The sequence below is a fragment of the Poecilia mexicana genome, unplaced genomic scaffold (genome assembly GCF_051168715.1).
Source record: "Poecilia mexicana isolate PSO_F unplaced genomic scaffold, ASM5116871v1 scaffold_1, whole genome shotgun sequence".
Taxonomy (NCBI): Eukaryota; Metazoa; Chordata; class Actinopteri; order Cyprinodontiformes; family Poeciliidae; genus Poecilia; species Poecilia mexicana.
The window spans coordinates 5,145,684-5,160,724 of record NW_028263370.1 but is presented as its reverse complement, the minus strand read 5'-3'; the positions used below and the strand labels follow the sequence as shown (position 1 = coordinate 5,160,724).

General features: G+C 36.2%; 2 protein-coding genes across 3 annotated transcripts; one reads left to right on the top strand and one right to left on the bottom strand.

Annotated features, from left to right (window-relative positions):
* Nucleotides 1–4,920: 4,920 nt before the first annotated feature.
* Nucleotides 4,921–9,484, bottom strand: klf1 (Kruppel like factor 1 (erythroid)). Its single transcript, XM_015008672.2, has 3 exons — nt 8,913–9,484; nt 6,468–7,317; nt 4,921–5,858 (listed from the first exon to the last, which is right to left on the bottom strand). The coding sequence occupies exons 1-3, from the start codon at nt 8,985–8,987 to the stop codon at nt 5,683–5,685; spliced, it is 1,101 nt and encodes a 366-aa protein (XP_014864158.2). The 5' UTR covers nt 8,988–9,484; the 3' UTR covers nt 4,921–5,682.
* A 1,718-nt stretch (nt 9,485–11,202) lies between these two features.
* Nucleotides 11,203–13,954, top strand: cunh22orf23 (chromosome unknown C22orf23 homolog). Of its 2 annotated transcripts, XM_088013118.1 has the most exons (6): nt 11,203–11,797; nt 12,096–12,158; nt 12,741–12,884; nt 13,015–13,149; nt 13,322–13,419; nt 13,807–13,954. In XM_088013118.1, the coding sequence occupies exons 1-6, from the start codon at nt 11,704–11,706 to the stop codon at nt 13,867–13,869; spliced, it is 597 nt and encodes a 198-aa protein (XP_087869244.1). In that variant the 5' UTR covers nt 11,203–11,703; the 3' UTR covers nt 13,870–13,954. The 2 variants fall into 2 exon arrangements, with proteins under 2 accessions (XP_087869244.1, XP_087869211.1); XM_088013085.1 differs by having other exon boundaries at nt 13,322–13,816.
* Nucleotides 13,955–15,041: the final 1,087 nt, after the last annotated feature.

Genomic DNA, 15,041 nt, shown 5'->3' with positions numbered 1-15,041 from the left:
TATCCACTGACAATAATGCACAATTTACTGCATATTTACTTGAAATGTCTCAGCAAATAGAGAATATGTGTTGCACTGATCTGTCACTCAAAATTACTGTAAAATATGTAGAATATGCAAATAAAATGAAAAAAAAACTCAAAAAGTTTCCAAATAAACATGCACAGAAAGAACAAGACTTCATCTTTAAAACATGAAAAACAATAATCTATACTTAATCAAAACATGACCATAATCATCATTCTCTAGGTTATACTGCAAGGGAGTAAGACTTCATACATTTTATTATATGAAATTAAGCTTTTTTTTTTTCATACTGTATATGGAGGCACTTTTATCAGCTGACAATGAAAAGCCAAATTTGTTTTCATTTTCCTAATTCTACCAAAATAATAATAGTAAAAAAGTGCTGCTTCTTTCAGACATGTTTTGAAAATGAGAAACAAAGCTTCAGATACAAAAAGAAAAACATCTGCAGGTCTTCCAGAAAGATTAAAATCGATGCTACAGGAACCTTTTTGCTGTGTGGAGCTGAGCTATAAGGTAATGAGAGACGGCTCGGTGGTTCTGCACAATATAGTGTGGAAGTAATATAACCAGATCCATACAGAGAATCAATCAGCCCGATTCAACGCCTTGTCTTCAACAGAAAGGCAGGCTGTTGTGTAATACACCAAGAAAGAGCGTCTGAGGACAGTGCAGCGCTGGAAGTTCGGCTGAGGTTAGACGAGCTGAACGACAACAGCAGCATTGTTCGTTCTGCTGGACGACGACATTTCCTCCCCAAACAGGGAAACAGTTCCCATTCAGCCTCTTTGTGTCAGTCTCATTAGTGTATATTTTTCTCCATTTTTTTCCTGAAAATCCTCTTGGTCATTGAGTAACTGTAATCCTTTCTCTTTGACCATGACACAAAGGGGGGAAAGCCAGATACACAAAATCACAGCAGGATAAATAAATAAGCTTCTGGGAACACGTTTCAGTACAAGTTTTCTCACCAGAACTTAAGTGGATTATCATTTATTTAGTTATAATTACATCACACGGTGAATACGTGGGACACTTGGCAAAGATGTGTAAAAAAAATAAACACCTTTATCCCTCAGATCCTTCAGTTTATTTTAGTACCCTTTCAATTCATTAGAAATGTCCACATTCAAAGGAAAAAGTAAATTACACAAACTTAACAGGTTACTTTAAGGCTACGTTAGCTAAAAATTTGCTAAATCCATCTTCTGTTTTATAAAGTTTAAACAGAGAAAAGAGCAAAATCCAACTTTCAATTTCAGCAGAATATATTCATAGGTAAAAAAAAATATATAATAAAAACAATCCAACTTTGAGAAGCATTTAGATTTTATTCTTTTTGCACAGTTACAAGAGCACCCTTAACAATTCCTATAAAACCAACGAGACAAAGCATTCCTTATATTATTATTAAATTTTTTAAGCTGAATAATATACTAGACATTTAAATGGCTAAACCAGCACAACCCATTTATCTGGGGTGACATAGAGTCCCATTTCCCTTTGCCAATATCCAAAATGGGAAAGACAAGAGGACATGTTGTTCAAGCTGCTCTTTATAAGTCTGTAAATGGGTAAAGCAAAACAGCAACTCGCCTAAACTTGTTGAAAGTCAGAACAATAACTTAAAAAATTTAACTTCACCCATATTTATGTTGTCACCACGTGGGGAGATTGAGAGACAACATGAGCATTTTAAATGCAAAATTTCTCATCCTCACTAAACCTGGTCTTTCTCTTTTTTTTTCTTCATAACCATTTATTGATGGTAAGGAAAGAAAAGACCCTGCAGACTGTTGCAGAAATCTAGCAAGGTGTGGCATCTTGAGTTGACAGATTTGACAGAAAAACACTTTTTGCTAATGTTTGGAAGAAATACCAGGAAACACACTTCTGTCTTCCCAACAAAATTGTAAACAAAGAGAGTTTGTAAACTAAAGAGCTTTTTCACAATAAAAACACCAGATGGGTTCATTGCTGTACCTCCATGTTTGGTGGGACTAAGAAGGTTTGTGCAAAAAAAAACAAAAAAAAAACGTCTGAAAACTATCCAAATAATAATGGTAGAGGACCGTGAAGTCTTTTTTTTTGTTGTCACTTTTCAGAACAATCTCAGCCAAAGTGCTGACAGCTATACGAACACACTATGAATAAACACGAGCAAGGCGCGTCCTGCAGGTGAAGTTTGATTAGATCCTCGAAGCTCGGCAGCGCAGTGACCTTGTTTGACTCTGTCCACATTCACTGCAGTTCAGATCAGCTCACAATCCCCTCGCACTCAGCCTGTGTCTGCAGCAGCTTTATTACTCTAATCCCCAAGCGGGCGACTCAAATTTTGCGAGGTTACACAATGCTAAACAAACAGACCTTGACTTGAACAGGGAGAACAAACACTTTAAATTCATCCTTAAGAAACAGCGAGAATGTAAAGATATTTCTCATTTTGAGTCACTGGAGCGTCGCCACGAGGCTCATAGTGCTGTATTGCTGCACTGTGACATCCAGAAAGAAAAGGAGCTTTTTTGCCTGTTTGTGTTCTTCCCATTACATATATTTTCTTATTATCCTTTTCAGACCAAGATCCGTCCAAGCCCAGGGAAGCTGGCACAGCATGTTTGTTGGTGTACCTTTTAAAGTGTTGTTTAAGGTTCTCCAGAGTAATCTATCACACATCGATGAATGGTTGTTCTTTATGCTGAGCCAATCAAGGGATCGTAGATCCTGATTATCCTGTTTAAGCTTGACCTTTAACAACAAAATTCCTTCAGATTCCAAGAATGTTTTAATGATCCATAACGCCTTCGTGGAAAAATCAAAGCAAACCATTTCTAATTCCTGTTTCCTCATTTTATTTCTCTTACTTGGTTTCCTTAATGATTTTTTGTAAAAAGTTCCTGTTGCCACACATCAGACAAGTGACTGAAATTCAATAAAAAAAAATCCAGTTTTATTTACTGTGTATATTTTTATTCTTAATATAAGTTCAAACATTTTTACGTTTTAAATTAGCATTTTCTATCAAATCTTTGTCATTTTTTCATCAACCCAACTTTTTAGTTGACTGAGAGTGCACACATTTAGTTAACCTTGAAACTTCGTTTCGGAGTTGCCGGTTACCATGGAGATGCTGCTGGATCAGATAAGAGTCACGGCTGCATCACTTCTCTTGAAATACCACAACCATTTGGTGTAATATATATATATATATATATATATATATATATATATATATATATATATATATATATATATATATATATAAATAATTCCCTTCTCACCCTTCGCGGGTGGTCTCTCTCTTTCATCCTCTGAGCTCGGGTCCTCTACCAGAGGCCTGGGAGCTTGAGGGTTCTGCGCAGTATCTTGGCTGTGCCTAGAACTGCACATTTCTGGACTGAGATGTCTAATGTTGTTCCTGGGATCTGTTGTAGCCACTGCTCCAGTTTGGGGGTGACTGCCCCGAGGGCCCCGATGACCACAGGGACCACTGTGGTCTTCACCTTCCAGGTCTTTTCCAATTCCTCTCTGAGGCCCTGGTATTTCTCCAGTTTCTCATGCTCCTTTTTCCTGATGTTGTGGTCACTTGGTATTGCTACATCCACCACAACGGCTTTCCTCTGTTCTTTATCCACCACCACAATGTCCGGTTGGTTCACCATTTTATATATATATATATATATATATATATATATATATATATATACACTTTCTTTTGGGTCCATCTTATGATATATAAAACATATTTGACATTTTTATAAATTAAATATTATTTTTTTGAAGACTTGTAGTGTCTTTCTAGCTTGGTTGTGCAGTCCCTGATTGGTCTAAATAAACAGCAGATAGATTGTTGACATTTAACGAATATATGGAGGATCTTAAAGGGAAAAAGTTATATCGTCACCTTCCTAAATTTTTGACAAAAGTTTTTTTTTTTTTTTTATAAAAATCACCACCTGTTTCTTACAAAAGATGTTTTAGGCAAACAAAAAATAACACTTTTGGCAAAATAACTAAATAAACAAATAACATAGGCCATTATTTTAGAAAGATGACAGAGTGATACATGCAACACTGATCCATCCATCCATCCATCCATCCATCAGAGGAAGAAGAGGCCCAGTCTTCACTCTCTCCAACTACTTGCCCCAGCTCCTCGGGGGGCGTTCACACATACACTCATTTATGATTATCTTTGCTTGATGAGAATTAAAAAAAAATTAAAAAGTACTCTTTTATTGAAGAGACTTAATTTTATACTCAAATATTCAGAAAAATATTACTTTCAATTTGAGTACATTCATCTTCTGAACACGGAAAAACACATTGAGAAGTAAAAATGTTTTATTTCTAACATTTTCAGCTTAATAAAATATTCCAGCGATAAAATATAAAGTTTTTTGCACATCTCCAGGTGTTTTAATGAATTTTTTTTGCATAAAGTCGATCCTCCTTTTGCACAGATTAAAGCTCTGTACAAATGCATGTGTGTCCTGTAAATTTGGATAAATGGCCACTTTCATCACTGTCATTCCTCATTGTATGTGTGCAGCATGTGCCAGATTTTGTGACACTGGCACAGAGCGAGCTTCACAACATCCTGTTGATTCCCATCATGACATAATCAGGATGAATCAGCGGGTGCTCAGTTACATAAGCAGATTGTCATCCTCGCCTCACCCTCGCCCAGATTAGAAGCACAGTAGACTCAGCTCCCAGTCACTGACATGGGAGGAGAAGACTGCCACCTACAGGAAGCAGCTGATACTTCAGTTTGTTTATTTACATTTTTATTTAAGTTTTTCTTCTCAAAAATATTTTTACTAGACTCATAGTCAATTATTTTCTGCTTTCATAAGATCAACAACCAATAATAATTCAACACACTTGAAAATGTAACATTCTGAGCCTTTATTTCTTGATTTATGGCAACATAAACAATGTGTGCACAACTTCAAAGCGTCTGATGATAAAAATAACATTTTCTAATAACATAGTACCTTCTGTTGATATAAAAGATCATAAATATAAATATTATACTCATTTCTAGTTGATAGTAAGGAGCTGAAAGTATCAAATATTTACATTTTTAAAATGGGAAGAAAAAAGCAGAAACTTATTTGATTCTCAACCTATGATTCATTAAGACAACCAACAGCAGTTTATGGTGCTTTTGCATAATACAACTGAGAGACTTCAGAAGATATCAACTCTTTTTCTTTAATATTCAATGTTTGCTTTGTTTTCTTTTTCCTGATAGTCTGTTCATGTTTAGCTATCTACATGCGCATAGTATATATACAGTGTTGGTTTAACAGGCTTTCATTTGTCCTCAATTAAATTTTGCAGGGTTTAAAAAAGTTCCAAGTTCACTTTTTATAAGTGGCTAATAAACAAATCCTGCTTTGCTCTTTGTTTTGCCTTTTCATTTAATTTTCATTTAGGACAAATGATGTTGGTCTAACATGCAGAGTTGCTGTTCAGTCTTAGAGACAGGAGAGCTGTTGAAGGTCCTTGAAGTGAGAACATGAGCGGCACAAAGCAAACACAACAGAAACATATGTTGTATGAAAAGCACTGCTTTGTCAGGATGTAATTACCTGAGAATGGCTGTTATCAGTAAAATGAGTGAAGACGTCGATGTGAGGTTTTGCTTGGTCAGACATGTCTCTTCATGTGAAGGGCCAGGTGGTCCGAGCGGGAGAAGGCCCTGTGACACAGCATGCACTCGTACGGTTTCTGACCCGTGTGCTTCCGGTAGTGACGCGTCAGCTCGTCGGAGCGGGCGAACTTCCAGCTGCAGTCGTCCCATGGACAGCTGTAAGGCTTCTCTCCTGTAAAATTCACATAGCGGTTTCTACGGAGGTCCAAAAGGGCCATAATTCAGATACAAAAACAATCATCAAATAAAATGCCTTGGTTTTTAGTTAAACATGCATTTTCAAAAATGCATTATAGACATTATAATGCGTATATATACCTTTTTTACATATATATATGAAAAATGAATGCATTCTCTTCTAATTAGTAATATATTTATTACCATCATTATTCTACGATGTATTTGGAACATTGCTGCACTTTTGGACCTGTACTCAATGCGGGACAATGACATTGTATTTTAAAAGCACTTAGCATTTAAAATACAATGAGGTCAGTTTTTAATTATTCAGTCGAACATTTAATTATGTCTTTGTGCATTTTATAAATTCCTAAAACATCAAATCCTAGAACATAAATGTTCTGACTTCGAACTGCTTGATTGATGAAATACGTTATACAAATAAACTTGAAATGACTTGACATATTTAGTGTAGTTTTTGTAAATTGTCACATGTAATCATTGACTCAGCACCTTATTTATTGAATTGTGGCTTTCCACGTGAGATACGCGTTCTGGTGGTAGTGAGAGTGTCTTTTCCTGCGGTTGTTCCTTTGTTTACCTGTGTGGGTCCGCAGGTGGGCCTTGAGGTGCGAGCTCTTGGTGTAGGTCTTGGTGCAGCCGGCGTACTCACAGTTGTGGATGGCAGGTCTTTTTTTCACTGAGGACCTCCTGCCACGCTTCTCTTCCACTCCACCAGGGGGCAAATGTGGTCTGATCACCATCGGCTGCTGGTGATTGGCCAAATGCACCGTGGCTTGGCCGTGGGGGTGGGAGTAGTCACCAAGAAAGCTGGAGTTGAGACTGAAATGAGGCACGTAGCTGTAAGGTCGAGGGTTGGGGGTCATGACCTGCGGCTGGATGAACCTGCTGTCTGGCATGCTGCGCAGTGGGTGATGCTGCTGGGCGTAGTAGTGGTTAAAGTCCCAGGAACTGAGCTTAGTGTGACTTCCCCTGATGTGTCTGTCTACACTGCCTACACTGTCAAACTGACTGATATTCTGTACGTTGGGGAATGCGCGTCGACCCGGCTGGTTGCTGGTGTAGTCATGGTGGTAGATCTCTGGCTGCACTGATGCGGTTTCAGGAGGAGACATGAGCTCAGCCATGACCCCAGTGTTGCCCGTCTGCACACTCTCCTGCCCTGCCTGCTCCTTGAACATGCCCACCTCCTGGTAGGTCAGGCGTGGGTCGGGTTGTGCCAGTTGTTGACCGTCTAAAGGAGGGTTGAAATCAGGAGAATTTTTGCTCCACTCAGACAGCAGAAACTCGAGATCCAGCGACGTCTGGCTGTCGTCATCCAGGAGCTCCTCTGTTATCTGCTGGCTGACCTGGACCTGCTCAGAGCCGTCTGGTGAAAGTTTGTTGATCGGAGAGTCCAGAGGGAGAGCGCCGTCACTGGACTTCCACACCTAGATCAAGTGGTACGATCATAAGATTACTCTTACCTTCTGTTTTTGCATTCCATAAACATCCAAAACTGTACTGAAAATGTGCACAATTATACACTATCAGGGTCTGTCATGTATTTAATGAGGACCTAAGTAAAATTTGGCAGCCTGTCAGAAATACCAGGAAAACCCTTCTTTGTTGTTTGCATGTAACGCTAACTCAACATGTTTTAGAATTAAACAATAATTTCCTTAACCTGACAGCATGACAGTCATGTTTATCAGCTTGTGTTGTTAATTTATTTTTATCTTATAAATATGTGGCAATTATGCTACAGTTATTTCCTTTTGGGTCTTTTTGTGTAACAAACTTTGTATCACTTTGGACACATACATTAAATAATAATAATAATAATAATAATAATAATAACTTTAAGTAGTAGCTGTAGTAGCAGTGGTATTATTAATACTATCCATCTTTTTCACATTTTCTCACATTACAGACTAAAAATGTTTTTGTATTTATTTATTGAAATTTTATGTGAGACTGATGTTCATTTTATTCATTTTTCACCAATTTTTAACTTTTCCATAGATGAGTCAAAAAAGTTTTAAAACAATTAAAGTAGTACAAAACAACAGTTGCAGAACAGAATCTTTTTTTTTTCTTTTATGATAATCTGAAAATTATGGTATGTATTTGTACTCAGCTCCCTTACTCTGATAACCCTAAATAAAATACAATGCATCCTATTATCTTCAGAAATCATGTAATTACTAAAGGGAAACAAAAAGTGTGTGGCACAAAGACAAACCTACAAACAAATGATAATTACACAAGTGCATCGTTAAAAATTATACACTTCTTTGTGATGAATAAACTGCACTAAAATATGTGGCTGCAATGTGGCTGAATGATTCATCTGAAAACAGAAAAATGTGAACGCAGCTCAGACAGACACATGATGCGTAATTATGATTACGCTCAATTATGACTCCACCAACATAACTATGACATTCTTTCTTTTTCTGTTCAAACACAGTACATCTGTCACTCTTTTCTTAACATTTTGTTGTTAAATTAACTGATTTAAACAAATAAAAACTAAAAAATCTTTATAATCTGCTATTTTGAGAACAACTTTTATATACTTATAAAAACTGAAGCGGTTTTATAAGGGCTCTGCTGCTCTGGAAACCCTAAGTTGCAGCTTGGTTTGCATGTACCTCGGTCCGGCTCTGATCACATCCATGTTGTTTAAAGCTGAATCTAAAGTGAAAGTTTCAAAAACCAGCCCCAGTAAAATACCAATAAATACAAAACACTTTCTAATAAGATCACAAAAATATTTTTGTTACTGATATAATCACAAGCAACACTGTAACCTTATTCAGAACATTTTAGAAAACGCTATCAGTAAAATAGATATCAATTATGCTACAAACTGCACAGAAAAAATAATCTACTTTTACAGTCTAACTTTTTCATTTTTCTTAGATATTGTTTTAACTCTCCATCTACAATCCTTTCCCGCATCGTGCATCTTTAAATAATTTTTTATGCTGTTGTTTTGCCAATGCGCAAAAATGAAACATACAGACGATGCCATACTCACTTTCATGTTGTCAGTGGAGTGAGAAAGACCTGAGAATGAGCTAAAGGAAGGGAGCGTAGCCTGAGTAGCAGCCATCAATCTCTTTGGTGAGGCGGAGTGCAGGAAAATAAATTAAAAATACTAACAGTGATTACAATTCCAACAGAGGTTTTTTTTTGTTTGTTTAAAAATTGTAAAATCTCTCATGACTATTTTCCCCTCACTTTCTAAAGTTGTGAGTCCTCTTAGCTCAGTTCTAGTCCCCTCGGAGCCCGAGGGCCTCAGAGAAGTAAAGTCTCCTTAGCGCTCATCACTATCTCTCCTCATGTCTCTTGTCTGTCTCTGTCAGCTGGTTGTCCAACTTCAAATCTCTCTTTTTCATGTAGGTCTGGACCGTTAGAAGGAGGAGGAGGAGGAGGAGACATGAGTGAATTACTTTACCCTTTCCATTGCTCAACTTTCTGTCTTCCTGCTCTGGAGAATTTAGAGCCAAAAACTATTCAATTAAACTATTGACAATTGATTTTTTTTTTCCTATTTCAAATGATAATTTGCAGAATATTTGAAGAAATTATTGCAATAAATGATTATTATCACAAAAAACTTCTAATTTATATGTGGACACTGAGATATATATATTTTATTTAGTTGAAACACTTGAATGAATCCATATGTCTGCCATAAAAAAGGTACATTCCTAAAAATGAATAATTGGAAAACATATTTTACAGAAAAAGGCAGGAATCATAGGAAACAACTGAAAAAAAGCAAGAAAGAAAGAAACAAGAAAATAAATTAATAAAAGAAGGAAGAAAGACAGAAAGACCCATTGAGTCTATGAAATTGACCTATTTCTGTCATTTCTCTTGCTCTTTTAGCTTTACCCTATAAGTAGTTTACTTTAGACAATTTCCAGAAGCTTGGAAACCGTTTAATAAATGTTTGTTGTGCCACAGGTTACAGACGTTATGGGTATATTTCAGGAATGTGTAACTTTACGTAAAATATTAATTTCAAGTTATTATGAGGAAATTAAAAAACAATTTTCTGCTGGCCTATCATTAGAAAAGCTTGCTTATTTGATAAGTAAATATGTCACAAATAAGAGAAAATAGGAGTAAAGAAAACATAGAAACAAAATATTTCTAAATGTGAGTATTTTAAAACTCTAAGTCCTCTCTGGAAAGCCAGTCTCTTTTGTTTTCTTATGGAAAGTTTAGCCCAGTTATTTACGCAGGCCTGCCCGTATATTCCTGGTGCGGATATGCAGCTTCTGAGAAGACCTGTGCATGGAAGGTGATTATATCCTCGCTGCTGTTTATCTTTGGAAACGGGTTGAAGGCAGCCGGCTGCCTACTCGCAGATAAAGGTTACTGCTGATCCGTGATGACGAGCCCGCCACTGATAAAGACTCTCTTTCCATCTGAATGATGATTACAGCAGACACTCATAATGAAAATTGTATGGCCTTAAACATGAAGCTTGTTTGATTCATAAAGTTCTCCAACAGGCATTTTAATAAAGGGATAGTTGGTCAATCAAGCACCTGCCTGGGACGAGGCAAGTACTTGAATTGTTTGAAGTGTAGCATAAATCCCAGATGTTTTCAGAAATATGACACTATGAAGAAGTTGTACAAACCTAAATAACTTTCTCACCTTTCTTCTGTTTAATGGCATTCTGATGGTGTAGACTAAAATCTGGCTCATTTGTACAACTAAAAACACATTTTGATGTGTACAGCAAAAAAAAAATATATTTAATATGTATTCTCCTTATTAACCATAAACAGAAAACCTTGTGTTTCTTTGGAGGCCAAAGGCTAAAAACTGCTTGCGTTTTGAATAAAAAAAATTCAATAGAAACAATCTATGGGATTTAGATTTAACGATACAACATTCAAAAGCAGAACTCTGAAACTCGTATGAAATAAATTAAAATGATGACTTTTAATCTCATAATTATGACTTTGCATGTCATCAGGTTTTATTTTAGATTGCTAACTTTATTTGTCATGTTTAAAAATTTAAAATACATAATTACCACTTTAAAAGCCAACATAGCTTTGCATTTTATAATTACAGTTTTGAAACCTGCTATTTTGACTTCGTGTCTCATTGTTATAAGTTTGAATGTGATAATTATAACTTAGGTATTCGTAACTTTCTGGTATTATTTTTTACTTTTAAGCTGATAATTACGAGATAGAAACTGATAGTTTTGACTAAAAATATAAATTAATACTTTTAAACCCATGACTTTGAATCTATGATTTAAGACTCGGGAATTCATAACTTTTTAACTTTAATAAATTAAGGTGTTAAGAACTTTTTTTTCCTTTTACATATTTTTACTATTAAGCGAAAATTTCATGAATAAACCTGCTGAAATAACGTGTAATTCAGAAACAACCATTAACGTCGGACTCTCCTAGTGTTTTGCTGTTGCTATAGCAACACGCTTTCGTCGACTTACTGAGCGGAGTTCTGGATTTGCGTGCTTTTAAAACTCAAAGCAGGTCAAATTGAGTTGTTTTTGTCACTACTTTAGAATGTTTTTCCCTTCATTTTCTAAAAACCAATCGTCAGTTTATTGTGGTTTCTCTTCATTTGCCTTTTAATTGTATGCGGCCACGTAGAGTTGTTAGCCAAACCTTGTTAAAACAAGCTAGTTATTAAAAAAAAATAATTATTTAAATGTCTTTACCATACCGTCCTGCTTACATTTATAGCAGCACCTTTATAAAGATGTGACTTTTGGAGCTTGGATAAGTGGTTTTCTGTTAATTCTGTGTGCATGTGTGTGTTTACAGATGGAGAACGTCTTCATAGGTGCAGGAGGAGGAGGACTGTGGAATAATCCCAGACACCCACGGTACAACAAGGAGGCCGAGGAATTGAAGAGCTGTGAGTGGATGAATTTGTTTATATTTTACTGTTTCCACTCATGGAATTAACTATATTAAACAGTTGTTTTAAATCTAATGTTTGATATCAGCTGCACAGCCAAAGATAGAAGGAAACATAGCTAGGCAAGCTTTTTAAACCTTTGACAATGCATAAAAAAAAATTAAAAAAAACATCATTTGGGTTTATATGCCGTGTCCTCAGAGGCTGAGATAGTGTTATTGTGCAGCAAGGTCAGTGGTTCAGCACTTCCTCATCTCACTTGTGCTTTTTCATGATGTTCTTCTGATTTGTTCAGTGAGGAAAGAAGAGGCGGACCTTATAAACATCAAGAGAAAAGAGAGCATCAGATCAGCAACGTGTAAGTCTGTTTAAATCAGAAGCAGTAATGCTTTACCACAACAAAGTATTTTTCATATCTTGTTAGTTACAAACAAAAATTAAAAAAAGAAGCTTGCAACACAACGACTTTTGTGAGAGACTAACAAATGGTGCATAAAGCAATTTACATTTCATTTTTGTTGCCTTTACAGTGCATTTAGAAAATCATCCATGTAAATGAAAAACATTTTCAAAAATGCAAATCTATATATTTACAAATGCACAACAAACATAAAAACAGCTCAACATTTTTGCAGTTTTCTTTTCAATTCATAATTATAATCTCTCTTATGATTGAAATTATGTGGCTTTGACATGACAAAATGCGAAAAGTTCATTCGATACAGATTCTTTAGCAAGGAGTATTATAATGAGTTTTTAAATCAGTATTTTTACACACAGTGTGGGTAGTTAATGTATTGATGTTAAATGTTTAGACGTTTTAACTCTAGGCTGAATATGGCTGAAAATACATAGTATGTGTTCAGTCAGCAGTTTTAAAAATACTCATCGCTACCCACCGGTGAGTAAGTGAAAAATGTTCCCCCTTGCGTTGGTGCAGCTTTGCCGACTTCTGCTTCAGAAAAATCTACTGCAAGTAAATCTGACTATCAATGCAAGCCTAGAAGGACTGTGAAACGCAATGCTGAAGCTTGTCGAGCTGGGAAGAGCTACGAGAGGGAAATGTTTCACCCTGGCCCCTATCGTATGTACCTGAAATTATATTTGACTGAACTTCAGTAGTTAAGAAATTCTCCTGTGTACGCAGGAGAATGTTCAGAACGATCCAGACCCGGTGCTGGTCACACTGATCCTTTCTCTGCTTGCCCTCTCAGGAGATATGGATGATGAGAAGAGGAGGCTTCAGAATTTCATGGCAACGGGAAGATATGAAGACCCTGGAATGTCAATAAAAAAAGCTGAACGTCGCAAACCGGAGGAAGCGCAGAAGCCCGACACCTATGAGGAAGGTAACGCTAAGAATGCAGATCCAGATGGAGCAGCAACGTTACAAAAACAATCCATCAAGGACAAGTCTTGGTTGTTGTGAATTAGTCTTCATAATTCTCTCAGCATCTCTGAATCTCTCTAGCTTTTTTCTCCCCGTGTTCCTCACATGAAGCATTTTTTTCTTTTCTGTAGTTTTAAATGAAATAGAAGAAAGGCAACAGTTTCTAGAGGATATGGCAGCTTTGGGCCAGGACCAGCACTCCTTTGTTGTCAAATCTCAGATATCACAGGTGAGGAAGTGGTTCATGTTGTCAAAAATACATTTTTACATCCATGCTAACTTCCACATTGCCTACAAATGTATATATAAAGTGTTTATTGTGGTTAATTTGGATGATCATCTCTTACTGATAAAAAAAAATAAATAAATTCAGTGTCAGGAAATTTGAATATTGCATAAGACCAATACAGAAGGAATGTTATGACCAACATACTCAAATTTAAGAAATTTAAGATCCCCATCACGACAGAAATATATAAAAGAAAATAGCAAATAGATAAATTAGATGGGTTGGCAGCAGAAGTGAACATTATCTAGCCAACTGGTGATAAATTTGCACTTACCTAGGATGTTAAATTAATGACACATTTTTCCCTTGTCCTTTTACCAACAACAGAAGCTTCATGAGCTGGAGGCTTTGGAAAAGGAACGCAAGTCCAAGGAGAACACAGACAAGTGAACATCACTTCAGGGATAACGAGCACTAACGAGACAGGTCTGCAAAGAACGGTTCAAACTGCTGTCTGGCTCATGTTTCAAGTTTATATGTAAATGGAAAAAAAAACAAAAAACAAAGTGGATAAATAAATTTATTCTTCACCCTACATCTGTCAGTACTTTATTTAATCCGGCTGCTGTTGTAGAATACAGTAATAGACGAGAAAGATGTGTGACAGAAAGCCCTTGGTTTACGCTGGGCAAAAAAACAAAACAAAACAAAAATCAGGCACAGAGCAGAGGCAGAGCGATGACAGAGTGATGAGCTAAATGACAAAAACATGAGCAGAGCAACAACACATTCTTTCACATGAACTCCACAGACCTTCATCCACATGCGCAGTTAAATAAATGGCACTCAGACAGCAAGATCATAAATACAATTTCCTATCAACCTTAAGGCAATATACAAACAGCAAGGCTTTGTAATGTGAAAGTTATTGATTGCATAAAGAAGCCTACATTAACCTGATAGTTAAAGCTCCTATTAAATGGTAATTTGCTTATTGATATACTGTCCTTTTCTAATTATTGCCTGTGTGACGGATAATTATGAGAACTATAACAGAGCTACAGGTTATTTAAAAAAAAAAAAAAAAAACATTTTCTCCCCGTTACTTTTTTCCAAACACACACTTCACATAAATACTGTAAGTTTCCAGCACAGGCAAAAACAAATGACAAGTATTTCAGAGACACTATAGCAGCTGGAATTCTTTAGGTATACTTTGCTGGTTGAGCTTTTCAATGGAAAATGCTGCAGTTTAAAGCAAAAACACAATCATCCTTAAAAAAAAAAAAAAACACAAACAAAAAAAAAAACAACACAGTACCACCAGTTCAAACCAAACGGGTTGAAACAAATAAAAGGTCCATCTTCTCTCCTAAGGAGTAAAGGTGATATTGAGGTCAAATCAGTTAATATTATCTGTATTTTTGACCATTTTTGGCCTTAAAAAGCTTTGACCTATGAGTAGCCAAACTGAAACTCAAAAATGTGATGTTTTTACCGATCAGTGAATGCACCGTACCTCTGCACCACCAGGTCACAGTAAGAAAAATCTCAGGTGTGGACGCCGTTACTGTATAGAGAGTATTTTCTGTAGCTGTGGGGTGTTTAAAATGCAGTCAGAA

Bases quoted from the DNA above. Each gene is read 5' to 3' on its own strand.
- klf1 (XM_015008672.2), bottom strand. From the start codon at position 8,987: ATGGCTGCTACTCAGGCTACGCTCCCTTCCTTTAGCTCATTCTCAGGT. The intron at 7,318-8,912 runs GTGAGTATGGCA...CACTTGATCTAG, and splicing joins ACTCCACTGACAACATGAAA to GTGTGGAAGTCCAGTGACGG. The intron at 5,859-6,467 runs GTAAACAAAGGA...TGAATTTTACAG, and splicing joins CCACCTGCGGACCCACACAG to GAGAGAAGCCTTACAGCTGT.
- cunh22orf23 (XM_088013085.1), top strand. From the start codon at position 11,704: ATGGAGAACGTCTTCATAGGTGCAGGAGGAGGAGGACTGTGGAATAAT. The intron at 12,159-12,740 runs GTAAGTCTGTTT...GCGTTGGTGCAG, and splicing joins GAGCATCAGATCAGCAACGT to CTTTGCCGACTTCTGCTTCA. The intron at 12,885-13,014 runs GTATGTACCTGA...TTGCCCTCTCAG, and splicing joins GTTTCACCCTGGCCCCTATC to GAGATATGGATGATGAGAAG.